We start from the raw sequence: 17,997 nt of genomic DNA on the forward strand, positions 1-17,997 counted from the left end.
ACCGACTGTTTTGGTAACTCATGTGTGTTTTGAAGGTAAACTTGTGTGTGAATGAGAACTTAGTTTAGTACTCACATGCTGTGACAGACGTTTTCTGTACGAGTGCATTCAGAAAACTGTATATCAGAAGTTTAAACTCACATGGTTTAAAACGCATGATTTCAGCGCGATAATCATGATAATCAGAACCAAAACAGACGTTTTTAGCAGGCATGAGCTGTAATGGCAGCTCTATTCTGGAAAAGAGGGCGGGGAGCAGCAGCTCATTTGCATTTAAAGAGACAGGCACGAAAAACAGCGTGTTTCTGCTTCCACTCAAAATAGGCATTTTCAAAATTGTATACATCTCAATTAAAAAAAAAAATTGACCCTTATGATTGGTTTTGTTTTCCAGGGTCACATATTATTTATATTTATTCAGTCTGAGTCCCCATTCACTTTCATTGTATTAAAATTAATGGTTAGTACATTATTCTAGATTTCTCCTTTTGTGGCCTGAAGTCAAATGGGTTTGGAACTATATAAATTACATTGTCATCTTTGGGTGAACTGTTTATTTAAATAAATAAACATTTCAAATATCCATTCTGTTTAGGGCTGTGCGATATTGAAAAAAAATGCCATACGCGATACCTTGTTAAAAAATGCGATATTCGATATGCGATACGATATTGCTTAAAGTGTGAAAAATCTATTAAAATTATATTTTAAAATATTTAAAAATGAAAATTATATAACCAATTTGTTTCACATTCTTTCTTGGAAAAGAAAGAATCACTACAACTTCTGAAAGTGACCAGCAGTGTTTTAGCATTACATAAAAAGTAATGTCACAAATCAGAAAATGTAATTTTAACATCAATGTGAATGACAAAAAAAATGAATGACACTAATTTTATATCATTGTGACTTTGCTTTCCATACACTTTAAGTACTTCTTCATATACCACAGCAAAAACTATAGTCTGAGAAAGTTCAAACATGATTAAAGGCAAGTGAACAGTCAGTAAAAAAAGAACAAATAAAGAATTTACAAGCATAGATAAAATAAACAGTAGTATTCAGGTACAGAAATTTAATAATTAAGTGTAAAATAACACTGCATAGTGTTCACTGTATGAATTAAATTTAGATTAATCTTTGTTATAGACGTTTTGTTAACATTAGTGTCATATTCAGCAGCACGTATTTATAGGCTGCTGTCCCTTTAAACCCGACTGCACGGATCCAGTATAATGATACACATCCGATTTCTTTCTCAGCTGTTTACATTCATTTAAAACATAACCAACTGCGTTTACGAGAATGATCGTCGAGACGGGTACTATTGACAATTCTGTGTGTATGTGTCTGTTCAAACCTCTGCTATATGCGTCAAACTAAAACTTTGACCTTTTGCAACGTTTTGATTTAAGTAGCCTATTATTAAAATGATTCAGATATCGCACGCCCTTGCGATATGCATATCGCGGTATTTACATTTGCGGTATTTCGATATTTTCGATATATCGTGCAGCCCTAATTCTGTTACACAAACAAGTCACATGCCAGAATGACAGAGCATTATCAAAATCTACTTCAGAAATATCACATTGACATCTTTAGCCATTGGGTCTCAGATGACAGTGAAATGTCATGAATTCACCAAATTTACATTGCGAAGCTGTTTGTACCATCAATTTGCGCTCCCTCGGGTCCTTCCTTCACTTTTGTTCATTTTTATGGACGAGGAACAAGCAAAGAATTCACCATTGTACTTTCCCATGCGGTAAGAGTGCCGTGGCACTTAATTTCATACCTCAGTAGGCATCGATTATCCATGAATTTTGATAAGTTATGAATGTGAATAAGATTTTTTTTTTTCAATGCTCTGACTTGAAGACTGAGTAGCCTGTATTTAATCACACATTAAACAGAACAAGAACTGATCACAGGCTTTACCTTTATTTAGACCTTTATCTGCTTCCTCCTTTTTAGTGGCCTAAATCAACCATGAACTGACACCTCTTATTAAAAACATACAAAGAGATGTTAGGCAGAATAAGCCAGGGGCATCCAATCCTGCTCCTGGACGGCCACTGTCCTGTAGAGTTTTGCAGCAACCCCAATTAAACACACCTGAACCAGCTAATCATGGTCTTCTAGGCATACTAGAAACATCCAGGCAGGTGTGTTGAGTCAAGTTAGAGCTAAACTCTGCAGGACAGTGAACCCTCCAGAACCGAGTTTGGATACCTCTGGTCTAAGTTGTTCTTTTCCAAAAACGGGATGCGTCGCATTCAATTCAAGTGGCGGTCTAAAACTGTTTATTTATTAACCAAACGGGCAAAAAGTTTACTTCAATAATGAACAAAGTGGCATAGATGAGTTTGAAGTTTGGTAAGAGCAAACGGAAAGAGAAAGCGCAATCTAATCCGATATCTGCATTTACACTACACAGGCTTAACTTGACGTGGCTCAATGCATTAGACAGTGATATTAAAAGACCAAACTCTGCACACACAATTAATAAAGTATACTTTGTATAGAAGAGCAGATGAGTCCAGAATATGAACACAGAGAGTGTGATGAGTTTTAATGTGATAGGCTAGTTTTATCCTTACATCAAAATCATTAATTAGTACAGATTCTTCATGACAATGATTATATGCACAGATCCGCTGTACACATCCGCAAGCACTAACGGTCTAATGGTCTAGCGGCAGAACTTGTGCCAAGTTAGCGGGTCTGGGTTCAAATCCACTCTCGTATAGTTTTCTTTCCTCATTAAAACCAAATGTGTTCATCAGTGATTGTATATCAAGAGCAGGGACATGTGTGTGTGCATTTTTTGTGATTTCACACAAATGAATAGAGAGCCTCCACAACAGGTTTTCATTACATTGAAGCGCTCGTCTGTGCATGAGCCGCCGTTAACAGGGGAATATCCGATCTGTCCACTTACACGGCAGGGGCAAATGCACGTATCCGATTCATATCAGATTTATTTCCACAAATGAATGAGGCCTGAAACCGATCTGAGAATATCGGAATCTATGTGAGAATATCGAAATCCACGTTCGTGGGACATATCCAATCTGTGCCACATGGGAGGAAAAACATCGGAATTGGGTCACTTGAACCATGCAGTGTAAATGCGGCCTAAATGAAGCATACAGACTTTAAAAACTATCGGCAATCAACAATCGGTGCTGATTAATTGACAAAACCAATCATAGGAAAAAAATACTATGGAAGTCAGTGGTGCCCATCAACTGTTCGGATACTAGCATTTTTCAAAGAAGGTCCACAAATTCTTATTTTAGTCCAGCCACGACAGCCTGCTGGGATTTTCTGTCCACCTGAATGTCAGAACATGACATGATTAATGATGCAGAACAACCAGGCATTTTTTTTCAACTGTATTCTAAGCCCTAATTGTACAGTTTGGCATAATAAACCATTGATGTTGCACAGTCTGCCTTGACTTTTAAACACAGTCTCACCGGGGTCACAAATCGTAAAGGCAATTGTACACCTGGCTTAACTAATAATCTAAGACTAAATGCAATTTAATAATGTTTCAAAGCTCACACTCAACTTACTGCATGCTTACAAGGCCACTGTAGGTCTCCATCACCTGACAAACAGCCTTTAAACATCCTGCCAAGTACCTGGACATTACAGCTGACCCTGAAAATAACCAACCTATCTCCCGTTATCCCTGGCCTGCATTTTTTTCATGGAATCATCAGTGAGCAATGATGGCCCATTAATGCGCTATAGCAGCGCCTGAATACATGACAGGGATGTTTCTCTTCCATTACCATACTCATATCACAGGCCAGCTGCTGCAAATCCGAACAAATACATTTCTGAATAAGAGGAATTAGAGAGTAAATGAGACACTTAATTGAAAAGTCTAAGTTGCTTTCAGTATCTCTTGTTTGGTTCGCTTGCTTTTGCTTTCTCTCTTTATCTCTCTATATCGCTCTGTGTCTCGCCTTCCTCCACTGCAGTCATTTGTCTCTCTCTCTCTCTCTCTCTCTCTCTCAATTTTACTCTCTTTAGTCTGCATCTCTCACTTTCTCTTTCTTCTGATGTTGGACTCTTTCTCTTTAGCTCTGTTGCAAAGCTACCTGCATATGCAGCATTTTAAGGCATTATACAGTAGGTGCACTCTCTCTCTCTCTCTCTCTCTCTCTACAGTATATATATATACACACACAGACACACATGTATACACACAATTATCACAATTATTAGCCCCCTTGGTAAATATGAGCAAAGCCTGCGAAAATAAATCTGAACTGTTTTAATTGATCTTTCATTCAAAAATTTCACCTCTCTCTCTACAGTATATATATATACACACACAGACACACATGTATACACACAATTATTAGCCCCCTTGGTAAATATGAGCAAAGCCTGCGAAAATAAATCTGAACTGTTTTAATTGATCTTTCATTCAAAAATTTCACAAGTCAAACCTTTCATTGAATTAAAACAAATGAAAATGGGGGTAAAATACACAGTTGAACCCCTAAAAATACCATCTTTTTGTCATTTTTCTAACTTCATAATCACTTATGATGATGAATTTCAGTTATCATGGTAGAAAGAAGATGCCTACAGTATGTAGGAAGTTTGGCAGCCAGGCAGCTTTTCTCCAGTGGTTTGTTTGATTTTATTTTTCATGGCCCTTTCAACATACAGTACAGTCAAGAGTGACGTGAATGTGGTGGGAGAGATGGGGAGGTTTTGAACCTGTATCTCTGTGTGCACAACCACTCTTACTGTATGTGTTGTGAGCATGTGTGTTGTGCACTACCCACTGAGCAGTAGCTTCAACCTTACCATATTTTTTTCTGTGATTTCAGCTGAATTCCAATGTGAAACAGTCAGTTCCATTACCCCATATACACGCAATGAAATATTCATCGTCTGTCTCAGACTATCCGAGTTAGTAGGCCAGCAGATATAATATGCTGCACAGGCTAAGACTGCAGTGTCTCCCTGTTGCTCTTCAGCAAGCACATCACATACACCTCTGTCGCTTTCTTTCTCTCTCTCTCTCGCTCTCTCTCTCTCTCTCTCACTCACACACACACACACACACAAAAACATCCATCCAAACTTACAAACTATTTCAGTCACACTCTCAAGTCCATGAAAAAGGATATCTGTCCTTCCCCCACAACATTCTGTTTGCCTTTTCAGCCTTTGGGTGGCGCGCTTACTATAAAAACAAAGAGCCTGGAGCATGCCTTCTGACTGACTGAAGGTCTAATTTTTCAATGCATTTCAACAAAGGCCAAGCAGTGTTGCCAATTCCCTCTGGATCCGACGACTCATTTTGTGTGATGGGGGCTACAGAAGCAGATGCATTATTTATAAAACTACTCTCCTTACTGATCAAACACCAGCACGCAATATTTATTTGAGCCGCTGGACATTGGGTTTCGCTGCTGTGATGCTGCTTGTGTATTATTGCTGATGGAATGAGGATGAACTCTGGGACTGTCTCCTAACACAATACAAATTATATGTTTTTCCCTGTGTTGTTATGCATTCTGGATAAATTTGAATGACTATACAGTGCATAAATGAATGAATGTAGTATGCATGTCAGGCTTGATGCTGTTTGGAGCCGGGTCTGTGTCTCACACACACACACACACACACACACACAAAAACATCCATCCAAACTTACAAACTATTTCAGTCACACTCTCAAGTCCATGAAAAAAGGATATCTGTCCTTCCCCCACAACATTCTGTTTGCCTTTTCAGCCTTTGGGTGGCACTCTTACTATAAAAACAAAGAGCCTGGAGCATGCCTTCTGACTGACTGAAGGTCTAATTTTTCAATGCATTTCAACAAAGGCCAAGCAGTGTTGCCAATTCCCTCTGGATCCGACGACTCATTTTGTGTGATGGGGGCTACAGAAGCAGATGCATTATTTATAAAACTACTCTCCTTACTGATCAAACACCAGCACGCAATATTTATTTGAGCCGCTGGACATTGGGTTTCGCTGCTGTGATGCTGCTTGTGTATTATTGCTGATGGAATGAGGATGAACTCTGGGACTGTCTCCTAACACAATACAAATTATATGTTTTTCCCTGTGTTGTTATGCATTCTGGATAAATTTGAATGACTATACAGTGCATAAATGAATGAATGTAGTATGCATGTCAGGCTTGATGCTGTTTGGAGCCGGGTCTGTGTTTCATCAACCAGTGACAGATGGGAGTCAGGAAACCTGTTTGGAAACAATCAGCCTTTTTGCAGTTCTGCTTGGTGACGTTAGCAACACAAAATTGCTTTAAAGGGATAATACACCCCAAAAATAAAATTCTGTTTTTACTGTGTTTACGCACTCTCATGGCCAAATCTATGACTGACTTTCTTCTGTGCAACACAAAAGAAGATATTTTGTTGTTTGTAACCAAACCCATTGACTACCATTGTGTGGACAACATTACTCTGAAACATTTCTCAAAATATCTTCTTTTATGTTTCACAGAAGAAATAAAGTCCTACAGGTTTGGAACTGAATGAGAGTAGTAAATGATCACAGAATTTTCTTTTTTGGTTTAAGTATCCCTTTAAGCCTTTAAAACAGAAAATGTGACAAATATTAGGGCTGTCAGAAGGTCACAACTGATTTTGTGTGATTTCATTAAATGATTTTTCTTTTGTATAGAAAACCTTTTTTGTTCTTGTAAATCCATTATAACATCATTTTAAATTACTTTAAACTAGAAACACATTTTGAGATTTTGAGTATTCACTAAAGAGACGGACTTTGTCACAGTATAATTATGATTCTTCTCCAAACCTTTGTTGAAATATTATAATCATTTAAATGTTTCCTCTGTACGTTTAAGTGCATAAAACTCAAGATGTTTCTCAAATTGTTGGAGCAGATGGAGCATTGGAAGTACAGGGACCATTGAAGTAAAAAAAAACAAAAACAAACAAACAGTTCTTTAGTTTATGGTTCTAAAATGATCTAGTTATGTAATTAAAGAACCATTAGTACACATCCAAATGTATGTAGTTTGTGGATGTGAGTCTACTTCTCAATCCTATTTGAAAGGAGTATCTTTAAGATGGGTTTTATATCCACAACCTTTCTGCTACAAATGTACTGCTGTTTCCCATTATAACATCATTTTAAATTACTTTAAACTAGAAACACATTTTGAGATTTTGAGTATTCACTAAAGAGACGGACTTTGTCACAGTATAATTATGATTCTTCTCCAAACCTTTGTTGAAATATTATAATCATTTAAATGTTTCCTCTGTACGTTTAAGTGCATAAAACTCAAGATGTTTCTCAAATTGTTGGAGCAGATGGAGCATTGGAAGTACAGGGACCATTGAAGTAAAACAAACAAAAACAAACAAACAGTTCTTTAGGTTATGGTTCTAAAATGATCTAGTTATGTAATTAAAGAACCATTAGTACACATCCAAATGTATGTAGTTTGTGGATGTGAGTCTACTTCTCAATCCTATTTGAAAGGAGTATCTTTAAGATGGGTTTTATATCCACAACCTTTCTGCTACAAATGTACTGCTGTTTCCAATCTTCTGTGCTGCCTGTCTGTGAACCTTCAAGTGTCTTATATGACACGCCGTGGCCTCTAAGTAAGTGTGTAGCCATGTACTTGGTCCCCTCTATTTTGTAAGACTTACGTGTAATCAGTGTCTCCTCTTTTCTTCAGCTGCTGAACTCCGAGCAGATCTCTTTGATCCTTTGCGAGACGCTGATTGAGACAGTGTACAGCGAACGAGGACAGGTCCTCAAGTCTAAGGAGCGAAAAGTCTTTCTCTTCGGTGACATGCTCATCTGTGCCAACATCAACGTCAAGTAGGTGTCCTGGACAAGGTTGATTTACTTTCTCTTTTTCCCTCCGCCTCTAAGGCCACGCTGACAGATTGACTCTCATCAGCCGATTTAAATATAGACTCCTGAGTATCCTGAAGCATTACAGTGACATTCCCCAGTATGCCGCAGTCAGTGTGAGGGGGTTAGCGGCTAATGGCTAAGGCACAGGACAGATTTGGGCAGAGTCACATGGGCTTTCATTATCTGGGAACAAATAGCAGGGTGTTTTGCTACAGCGACACGAATTATCCCCATAGATCAAGGCATAAAGGCGCTCCTCTGTTTCTCTCAAATAGATTATCTATGACAACATCATTGATCACATCTCAGAAGTGCAAAAGGTAAACAGCTAAGTGAAAAAGCTCACGCTGATGCTGAATCTCAAAGCTTTTGTGCTAGTCCTTCTACTGCAGCACGGTACGTCTCTGTTCTTCTAAAGTGCGACTCGACATGCCCATTTAGAAGATCATAGCAAGGTGATCGCGATGTTGATCTCACATTACAAGAATACATGAATAATAACAAACCCTCCAACTAGCTGGAAGTCCAGCCCTCCACAATGCACTCATAGGGAGAAATTTAGCTCACCACTTGCTCACCAATGGATCCTTTGCAGTGAATGGGTGCCATCAGAATGAGAGTCCAAACAGCTGATAAAAACATCACAATGATCTGCAAGTAATCCACACGACTCCAGTCCATCAATTAACGTCATATTTGTAATAAACAAATCAATGGTCAAGGCTTTTTAACTTAAAACCGTTGCTTTCAGTTTAAATTAGAGTCCTATATTCACAGTATTGCTTTTTACGGTGTTCACAAATTTTCATTTTTGGGTGAGCTATTACTTTAATAGCAAGTCTTGTCTGATACCCAAAATCAGTAAACAAAACTCTACTTTGTTTGGTACCCAAAACTGTAATAACAGTCTTCTGTCTGCCTAAGAGATTGATGGATGAAACCAGTGAAGAGCACAAAAGCAGGAGACAAAGTGATGATTATAAAAAATGAGCAGGGTTTATTGAATAATCTTGGTTCAGTATGTTTTGATGTTCTGACTTCATCCCTACTTCGTCTGGACTTCATCTGGACTGGACTTAATCCTGTGCTTTATCTGACCACTACAAATCCAACAATTGTTATTCTAACAAAAGCCATGGAAAATGACTGCTAATGGAGGCATTATCTTTTGAAGATAAATATCCCTTGAAACCGTACTATTATAATATTAAACAACAAGAGCAATAAAAATAAGTAAAACAATAAGTAATATAATAAAAATGAATAAATGATTGTATGATTAAATGGTATAATTAAATGATAAATGATTAGAATTAAATTATAATATATAAATATTATATTATAAATAATAAAAAACAAAGAAAATAAAACAGCACAGGTATTGTTGCCTTGTTGAAGCAACACACACAGGTTGCTGCTGAGATTCTTTAGATACATCATAAGTAAAATTAAGAATATTGGAATATGTTTTACATGAAAATACTGTTTCAGTCAGTATAATTCAATGCGTTATCTTGCTATTTCTTTGGAATTGTTTTGTATATTTGAATTTTACTAGCAATTTCTGAGTCAAAATTGTTTCAAAGTAAATCATACACCATTTTTTCAGTGTGATCAGTCAGGTTCCTTTATTTTAATAATTATGCGAAACCATTTCTATAACATTATCCTCTTGTCGCCACCAGGGGGCCCCCTGACATCAGCAGTCTGGTTCCAGTAGGTCCCAAGTACACCCTGAAGTGGAGCGCCCCCTTGCAGCAGGTCCAGGTAGTTGAAGTGGGTCAAGAGGGCACCCAGACTAAGGATACTCTTTATCAGCTTGGAGGCGTCAAGCGTCCGGGTGGCTCTTCGGGATCAGGTAATGGCAACGCTGTTGGCGCTGCTATTTTCTAAACAATCAGATAACATGCAGCTTTGATGTGAGTCTCTTAGACATTTTGAATTAATTGGCCATTTCTTGTGAGCAATGCACCTTTTTATGGCCTCCGCAGATGAGTGTATGTCAGGCAAGGTAGATAAGAACAACAGAGGCACAGTATAAGCACTCCCAATCAGAGAGAGCAAGTTCAGGAGATTGGAATCAGGGCTGAACACTCTTACAAAACATTATTGTGCTTTGTATTGGAAGACGAGGAGGAGGAAAAGAGCAATTGTGGGGCACTAAGATAAATATGCTGACAGAGCTCCAGGTACAAAGTGTTATCAGGATGTACAGGTTCTGGCTGTTTAAGCATTTACTTTGCGAGCTGAAATATTAATGGTGTTGTCTGTGGAACACCCATGTTGGATTGTGCACACAGGGGAGCCAGGAAATTAGATGACTGAAGATGTTTAATGCCGGGGCCTAGCAGACAGCTCGCGAGCAGGAGTCTTTAGAAGACCTCTTCTGCCCTCTATACTTTATTTCTCTTGGAAATCATTATAAAACAGTGTTCTGTCCAATTTATCTGCCTTCGTTCTTTTCCTGCTGTTTTATAACTCCGCAGTAGTCTCCCATCTACTTCATATATCTCATTTTCGCCAGCTTTCCATATCCCTCAATTTTATTTAAAGTACTGGCATGATTATTTCACTTGAAATATTGCCAAATAATCAATACAAGAAATAGAAATAGTGACAGGAAAAATATATAATAAATATTTAATATGTTTTTTTATTTTATTAATTAACAGCCTATATTTTCATATACACTACCAAAAAAAAAAAAATTGGGGCTAGTATTTTTTTAAAGAACTTTAACACTTTTATTCAGCAAAGATGCATTAAACTGTCAAAATGATTGTAAAGACATTTATAATATTAAAAAAGTTTTCTATTTTAACTAAATACTGTTCTTTTGAACTTTCTATTCATCAAAGAATCCGCTATTCATCAAATAATTTCTATTGATCAAAAAAAGTAAAAAGTGAAAGTGAAAAAGTGACGTGACATGTGGCCAAGTATGGTGACCCATACTCGGAATTAGTGCTCTGCATTTAACCCATCCAAAGTGCACACACACAGCAGTGAACACACACACACCGTGAACACACACCCGGAGCAGTGGGCAGCCATTTTTTTGCTGCGGCGCCCGGGGAGCAGTTGGGGGTTCGGTGAGTAATGGCTGAAAATTCAACTTTAGCATCACAGGACTAATTAGGAAATATATTAAAATAGAAAACAGCTATTTTAATATTAGTGTTTGTAATATTAGTAATATTAGTGTTTTTATTGTATTTTTGATCAAATAAATGCAGCCTTGGTGAGACTTTTGAAAATATTCAAAAATCATACCGACCCCAAACATTTGAAAAGTAGAGTATCTTTAACAGCAGTTTTTAATGTTTTATTAAATTTTATTTAAAAACAAGGTGCAGTAAGGCTAGTCCAAATAATAATATCAATGTACAATAAAATAAAAAAAAAATAAAAAGACATTAAAATACGGTTACAAGAAAATATAGACTGTTTTCTGAGGATGTGCAGGTCAAATGTGATGATGAAATGATCACAGTGAAGGATAAAGTCTCTTTCTCAATCTCACCAGTCTCATAGTGTGCCACAGAAGCTTTCTTCTTTTCAAAACCTTTTTCTTTTTCTATGGCTAGACTGGTCACGGAGCCTGTATTCGGTGAGGATCCGTTTCACTATCTCTTACTGTGTAGAGATAAAAGGCAGTGTTCCTTTCCTCTCTTACTCTATTCAATGACCTCTTTGCACTGTTAGCGCACACTTCTGGTTATGTAACAAGAAGCCGCCACTTTAATCACTATTTTCCAAACCCCTTTGTCGTAGTCTGGTTCACTGTGTCTGAGATGTCCATCTTCAGTTATTTATAGCAGCACATAGGCATACAACCCTGTTTTGCCTGGTTCGCGCCACATCTCTCCTCCCTTGTGATGTCACTTCATGGGGCTCCTTGCCCAAACCAGATCCCATGCTCCCCCAGCATACCTCAAAATAGACTCATTTGTCTCCTGCAGGCCCCAGTGCCCTAATTTATTGATGGAATAGGCCAACATTCCAGGAGGAGCCAGGCCCTCTTCTGCTGCCACTGTAAAGCAGCACAAAACAGTAGGATACTGCAAATTTTAAAGGCCCCTGCGAATCAAGAGATGGGACCTTTCCTGGGGGAGGTATACATAAGCATTTTTATTGGGGGGTGAGAATGTATTCCTAATGGAGACATACTGTATTATACAGTGATGTTATTTATTTGGACAATTTTGCCCTCCCTTAAACAACAACAACAAATATATATATATATATATATATATATTATATATCTAGACTTCTGACATTTAGACAAAGTAAATATAATGGACTACAGCAAGTCCTATTATTATTATTTTTATTATTATTATTATTAATAAATTATACTTTTAACATATTATGATTACCTTTATTATTGATATTATTTTTTACTTATTCTATTTTTTGTGAATTGTGTATATTAAAATCTACATAATATATACATTTATTATCTACATGCATATTTAGATAATTATGTTGCAGTTTTAATTTGGCATCACCCTTTGGTTCCTGGAAATTATCACATAATTGTTTCCTCAGCGACCATGCATATCATTTTTATATTTGCTTAAACGTGCCAGACAGATCCTTGCTAAAATTGTATGTGTAAAAGCACTCTGATGTGGATGTCTGTTAAAGAGCACAGATGAGAAACCCAGATTTTAGCTGCCTTTCTGGCAACAGCTTTGTTGACTTTAGGTTTTGGACTTCTGTATTGGGCCTGCATAGGCCTCTGCTGGCGGCCACCCAGCACGTGTGTCAGCTTACATATGACAATGTGTTTGAGAGAGATAGACTAGTGGAAATGGCAGAATACCATGACATAGTGTGAAAAACCAGATCCCGCCACACCAACTGGATTAGTCTGGATTACAAGTCAGCACATTCCCCTGAGGCCAAGGTGGGCCACAAGCCTGCAAACCTGTAGGCCTGCCTAAGGCCTTTCCACAGCAACCAGAAGAGCATGTAGACTCTGCCTGCTTGCGCTGTAGGTGATCACTATGCCTTTTTTTTTATTCAAATGTGCCTGCTATTGATCAAGCCGTGCCAGTGACAGATGTCTCTGTGACTGTGTGAGTTGAAGACCCTATTAAATTTCTAAAGGTTAGAGAGAGACAGACAAAACAGCGAGAGAAAGATGTAGAGGTGTAGAGAGAAGTGGATGCAAACCCAGACAGACAGTGAAAGACACAAAGACAGGAGAAAGAGCCGAGAGAGAGAAATGGTGTGTCAGAGACAGAGAGAGATCTCTGACAGACCTTGCAGCAGTACTTCGAGGATTAGGTTGAGCTGGGGGCCAACAATTGCCCGTGTCGCCCCAATTCTGCACACAGGTCACCTGATTATGCGGAGGTGCTGAAAGGCCAGACAGTCCTGCGGTCTTCGCATCCAGCTCTGGGATTTAATTACACTCCTCATTCCCGGGCTATTGGTCAGACGTGTAGAGCAGATTCACCCCGGCTATTGATTCTGCAGGCAGAGACCAGAGACCGCAGAAAGCGAATGGGGATTCTTATCGATGGTACATTTCACGTCTAATGAGACACCTGTGTTCATTTCGTCACCCTTAAAGGGCTTCATATTTCTATATGGCTTCATTTTGTACTCTGCTCCTTTTCCCTATAGCATTAGCCTGTGTGGCTACACAAACAATGGGAGATCGATCTATCTTCGGTATCGATTCTCTTTGTTAGTGGTGCTACTGGAGAGTATTGACAAATGAAAGTTTTGTCATAGACCCAAAGTCTTTAAAAGTTAAGGCCTTTGATTTTGTTTAGATTTGCATTTGGCCAAGTTTTCAAGTGAAAGCTTAGAACACAATCAGTCTGTCTTCCTCAGGTTCTGAAATTCATCTTTTATGTCATTAGACCGCTGTGCAGGTTGCAGATCAATTATCTGAAATAGAGGAATGTGCATTGTATAGGAAATGCTGAAGTGTTTTTTTATTTGAGCGTAGCTCACAGTGTAACCGAGCCATCCCGACTCGATTACATATTCGAACGATTCAGCACCTTACGGGAACCCATATCCACAGAAATACAATCTCAGCTATCGAGAACCCTGGAGTGCAGGTGCTTTTCGCACTCTGGGGTTCATGCTCTAATAAAGCATGGTGTGCAGTTTAAGTACTGGATAAGTAAAGCTGGTTGTTTTTGATTGACAGGAAGTATCATTCTGGGTCCGCCCCGTCTGTATCAGGAACTGCAGGAGTTGCAGCATGACCTCTCAGTGGTAGAGCAGGTCACTCTGCTCGTGGGGACTTTACAGGGAACGTACCAGGTAAATACAGTTCATTGTGTACAGTGGGCCCATGATGCATGTATGAAGGGAAATTGTTACACATTGAAAATCACCATTGGGTGATTTAGTTAGAAAAGTAAGTTAAAAGTAATTGTAAAAATGGCTCATAAGCTAAAGTTGGTAATGAATGAATAAAAACATATACATTTCTAATGTTTTAAATGTATAATGTATATAAACATTAGCCTGTATTTGCATGTATTTGCAATATACATGTACAATACCTTTAAAAGTTTGGGGTCGGTGGAATTTTTAATGTTTTTGAAAGAAGTTGCATTTATTATTAAAAATACATTAATATTGTGAAATGTTATTATTAAAAATATCTGTTTGCTATTTTAATATAAAGTGTAATTTATTTCTGTGATGGCAAAGGTGAATTTTTCCATCCTGTGCAAAGCTGAAGCATCTTGTTGTATGATTATGATTATTGTTTGCATTTTAATTGTGTATGTAAGTTTTGTGTTTTTATGAGAAGCCAAAGGAAAATTTCCACATTGGTGGATAATAAAGTTCAATCAATCGATCAATCCTTCAGAAATCATTCTAGTATGCTAATTTGATGCATCAGAAACATGTTTTTTTCCAGGACCCTTTAATAAATAGAACATTCAAAAGAATAGCATTTATTTGAAATAGTAATATTTGTAGCATTATAAATATCTTTACTGTCATCAATTTAATGTATTCTTGATGAATAAAAGTACCAATTTCTTTCAAAAAACTGACCCATCTTACTGACCCCAAGCTTTTGAACGGTATTGTAAATTAATGTGTATAGTTACTTGCACACATCAACTTTAAAAATAAGATCAGCTGTGTTTTTGAATAAATAAACATAATTTTCATTATGAAAAAGCCTAAGTGTCCAAAAATAATAAAAAAGAACAAAGTCCAGGAAAAGATTAAGGTAGAATTTATTAAATGGCAAAACAAAAGCTGTATTAGTCACATATGCTACAACCATCTGGGGTAACACCGTTTTTCAGCATAATTAAATTGTGATCAAAGTTCGGCAACCAAACACATGGATCATCAATTGATTATCATGGCATGCGCTTGATAGTTGGATGACAACACGGGGAAACCTTCACAATCTGATCTGGAGTTAATGTTCAGATGGGAGATAGCTCTGAACGGCGTGTCTACATAGCACAAGGCTTCTCTCAAATCAGGACAGCTCCCCTGATGGCTTGACAGCCAGTAAGCCAGTACAAAAACAGCTAGATTGCTTTTTTTATTTATTTATTATTTTTTTTTCTTACCTCTGAGCGTTGTGTGAAAACAGTAACAGAGCTTTGTCTTGCATGGTTTCCTGACCACAACCGTGCCTTTGGTCTCTCTCCAAATGACTAATTCCTACCCACAAACTAATCAGAATATAAATGTGCAGCAAATAGAGAATGAGTGAACTTCTGCAGACCTCATTGATTTTGGAGATGTATTTCAATTGGATTTGGCTTTTGGGAGGTGAGAATAATTTTGTTTATGAGAGAGAAACGTTTATTATTTCATCAATACTTGGAGGCCAAAAACATAGTTAACATAACAACGAAACATAAAAGATGCAGTTAATGTGATATGATGCAATGGTTTTCACCTGGTTACAGGTCTGTTCTGATATGGGCAGCTGTGCTAAACAATGCTAAATGCATATAATAAAATACAACTTACCAAAAGTGGCAGTAAATATTTTATATAGTGTGTTTGCTAGGATCACAATTGTCTTTCTTTGCTGTGTTTATAGAATCTGAACACCACTGTAGCACAGGACTGGTGTTTGGCTCTGCAAAGGCTGATTCGCATCAAGGAGGACCAAATTCAGAGTGCCAACAAGTGCCGTTTACGATTGCAAATCCCTGGCAGACCAGACAAGTGAGTAAACGGGGCAAAATCGTCTTTGCATTTTGACAAAGTTGGTAATTTATCTTCAGCATGCTCGATAAAGTGAATGCACATTTTAATGCATTCAGATATTTGTTATAGCCATATCTAATTCAAAAAACACATTTTCCTTATTTCCTTGTTCTCCTGATAGATTACATTTGCTTCAAGAAAGTTAATAGTAAGACATGTTGCTAAATGGCTTTTGAGATCTAAACAAGAAAAAACTATTTTATCTCGATTACACCACAGCTTGATTTCAGGCCGGCAGTCTTATTCATTTTCTGGAGCAGGTGATCCCAAGCAGCACTGAAACATAATGGCTGATGACAAACATGTTAATGTTCATCTGCAACAACGTTAAGATGATGAAGGAGCCCGGTGCCATGTTAATTTCCCCTAATGAAAGCGCATTACCCGGCTTTATTTGCGGCATGCGTTAAAAACCTGCCCCTTGTCACCTTTAACGAAGCCGAGCAGCGAATTACAAGCCTAATAGCATGATGGAAAATCATTAAGTGATAGTTTTCAGATTCGGGAGATCAAGGAATGCTGGAGGTAAAGTTACATAGCCCCTTTCAGTCTAGGAAGTGCTACATTATGGCTAGTCACAGAGCTTATTCAATTCATTTAACTTAGTCTGGGAGCTGCTGTTTCCCATTTGGAGCAGTAGTGTCATTTCTCTTTGATGCGTAGACAGGGGCTTTAATGTACTCTTATTATGTCACATTAAGAGTCAGTGAATGTAAATGTGTTGAGGCGGAGGCTGCACATTTTTCACAGTGCACTGCACCTGAATGTGCTTATCTTAATGATGCAGAGTGAGAGCGGAAACTTCACTCATAGAATCGGCCATGGAAGGAAGAGAAATAAAGACAGATTAGTGGAGGATTCAACTAAGAAAAGAGCTGAGGAGACGGGGAGAACATGAGAGAAGAGAAGCAGAGAGAAAAGAAGATAAACTGTAAAGCATAGAGCAGTTGACGTTCATTTAACCTTCATGTTCTGTTAAGATTATATTTGAGGACTCTAAAGAGACACCAATGATTTACATGTAAAAATAATACAAATCGTTAAAAAAATTAAATTTTTTACCTTGACATTTTAAATGGGATAATTCATCCAGAAATCTGCCATCATTTACTCACCCTCTTGTCATCCTGTAAGAGTTTCTTGTTTTGCTACAGTCAAAATACAAAACAACAAGGGACCCCTTGACCTTCATTGTATGGACTTAAAGACATTTTTCAAAATATTTTCTTTTATGTTCCACAGAAGAAAGAAAGTTATACAGGTTTGGAATGACATGAGGGTGAATAAATGATTGTATTTTTGGATGAATTATCCCTTTAATAAATGCTGATGGTTTATTTTAGAGCCTAAAGACATGAGGGTTAAAGCCAACTCACGTGTTCACGTGAAAATTCAACAAAAAAATATATTTCATTTGATCCTCACTACCCGAATACAAAGATAAATAGTGCCTTGCAAGCGGAGAGAAGGTACATGGGACTGATTTTCTGCCTTTTCACATGGAAGAGACTTAGCAGAACGTTTAATCTCTGTGTGCTTTCTCAACCTAATGTGACAGCCCAACCGGCCCATAGCGGCTCAGTACCCTGTAGTCCTCCCAATATCTGTTAGACCCCTGCTCTTCAGGCCTGCTCGGTTGGCTCACATTCTGCAGAACCCAAAAGAGCAATCTGCTCAGTCAAATGCTCACCAGAACCCCTGCCCGGCTTCCAGAACAGGCATACTACCTGAATTTTCCATTGCCTTCGTCAGCCTGTGATGTCATAATGCATTGATGTCATTAGTACAGGAAACAGATTCTGTTCGTATTCAGAACCAGTTTATTTTTTTCAGAATAGCAAAATCCATTAACGATTCC

The 17,997-nt window shown here is 37.8% G+C and overlaps 1 protein-coding gene across 1 annotated transcript in view; it reads left to right on the forward strand.

The window, feature by feature from the left end:
* The window catches only part of LOC107749501 (rho guanine nucleotide exchange factor 10-like protein), a gene marked incomplete at its 5' end in the record, with an annotated part of 91,584 nt that overhangs the window by 18,816 nt on the left and 54,771 nt on the right, over positions 1–17,997 (forward strand). Inside the window, 4 exons of the mRNA XM_016564681.1 lie at positions 7,726–7,871; positions 9,596–9,768; positions 14,086–14,201; positions 15,970–16,097. Of these exons, the coding sequence (XP_016420167.1) occupies positions 7,726–7,871; positions 9,596–9,768; positions 14,086–14,201; positions 15,970–16,097 (563 nt within the window). The remainder of the gene's footprint in view (positions 1–7,725; positions 7,872–9,595; positions 9,769–14,085; positions 14,202–15,969; positions 16,098–17,997) is intronic.

The sequence above is a fragment of the Sinocyclocheilus rhinocerous genome, unplaced genomic scaffold, assembly GCF_001515625.1.
Source record: "Sinocyclocheilus rhinocerous isolate Xijiao unplaced genomic scaffold, SAMN03320098_v1.1 scaffold889, whole genome shotgun sequence".
NCBI lineage: Eukaryota > Metazoa > Chordata > Actinopteri > Cypriniformes > Cyprinidae > Sinocyclocheilus > Sinocyclocheilus rhinocerous.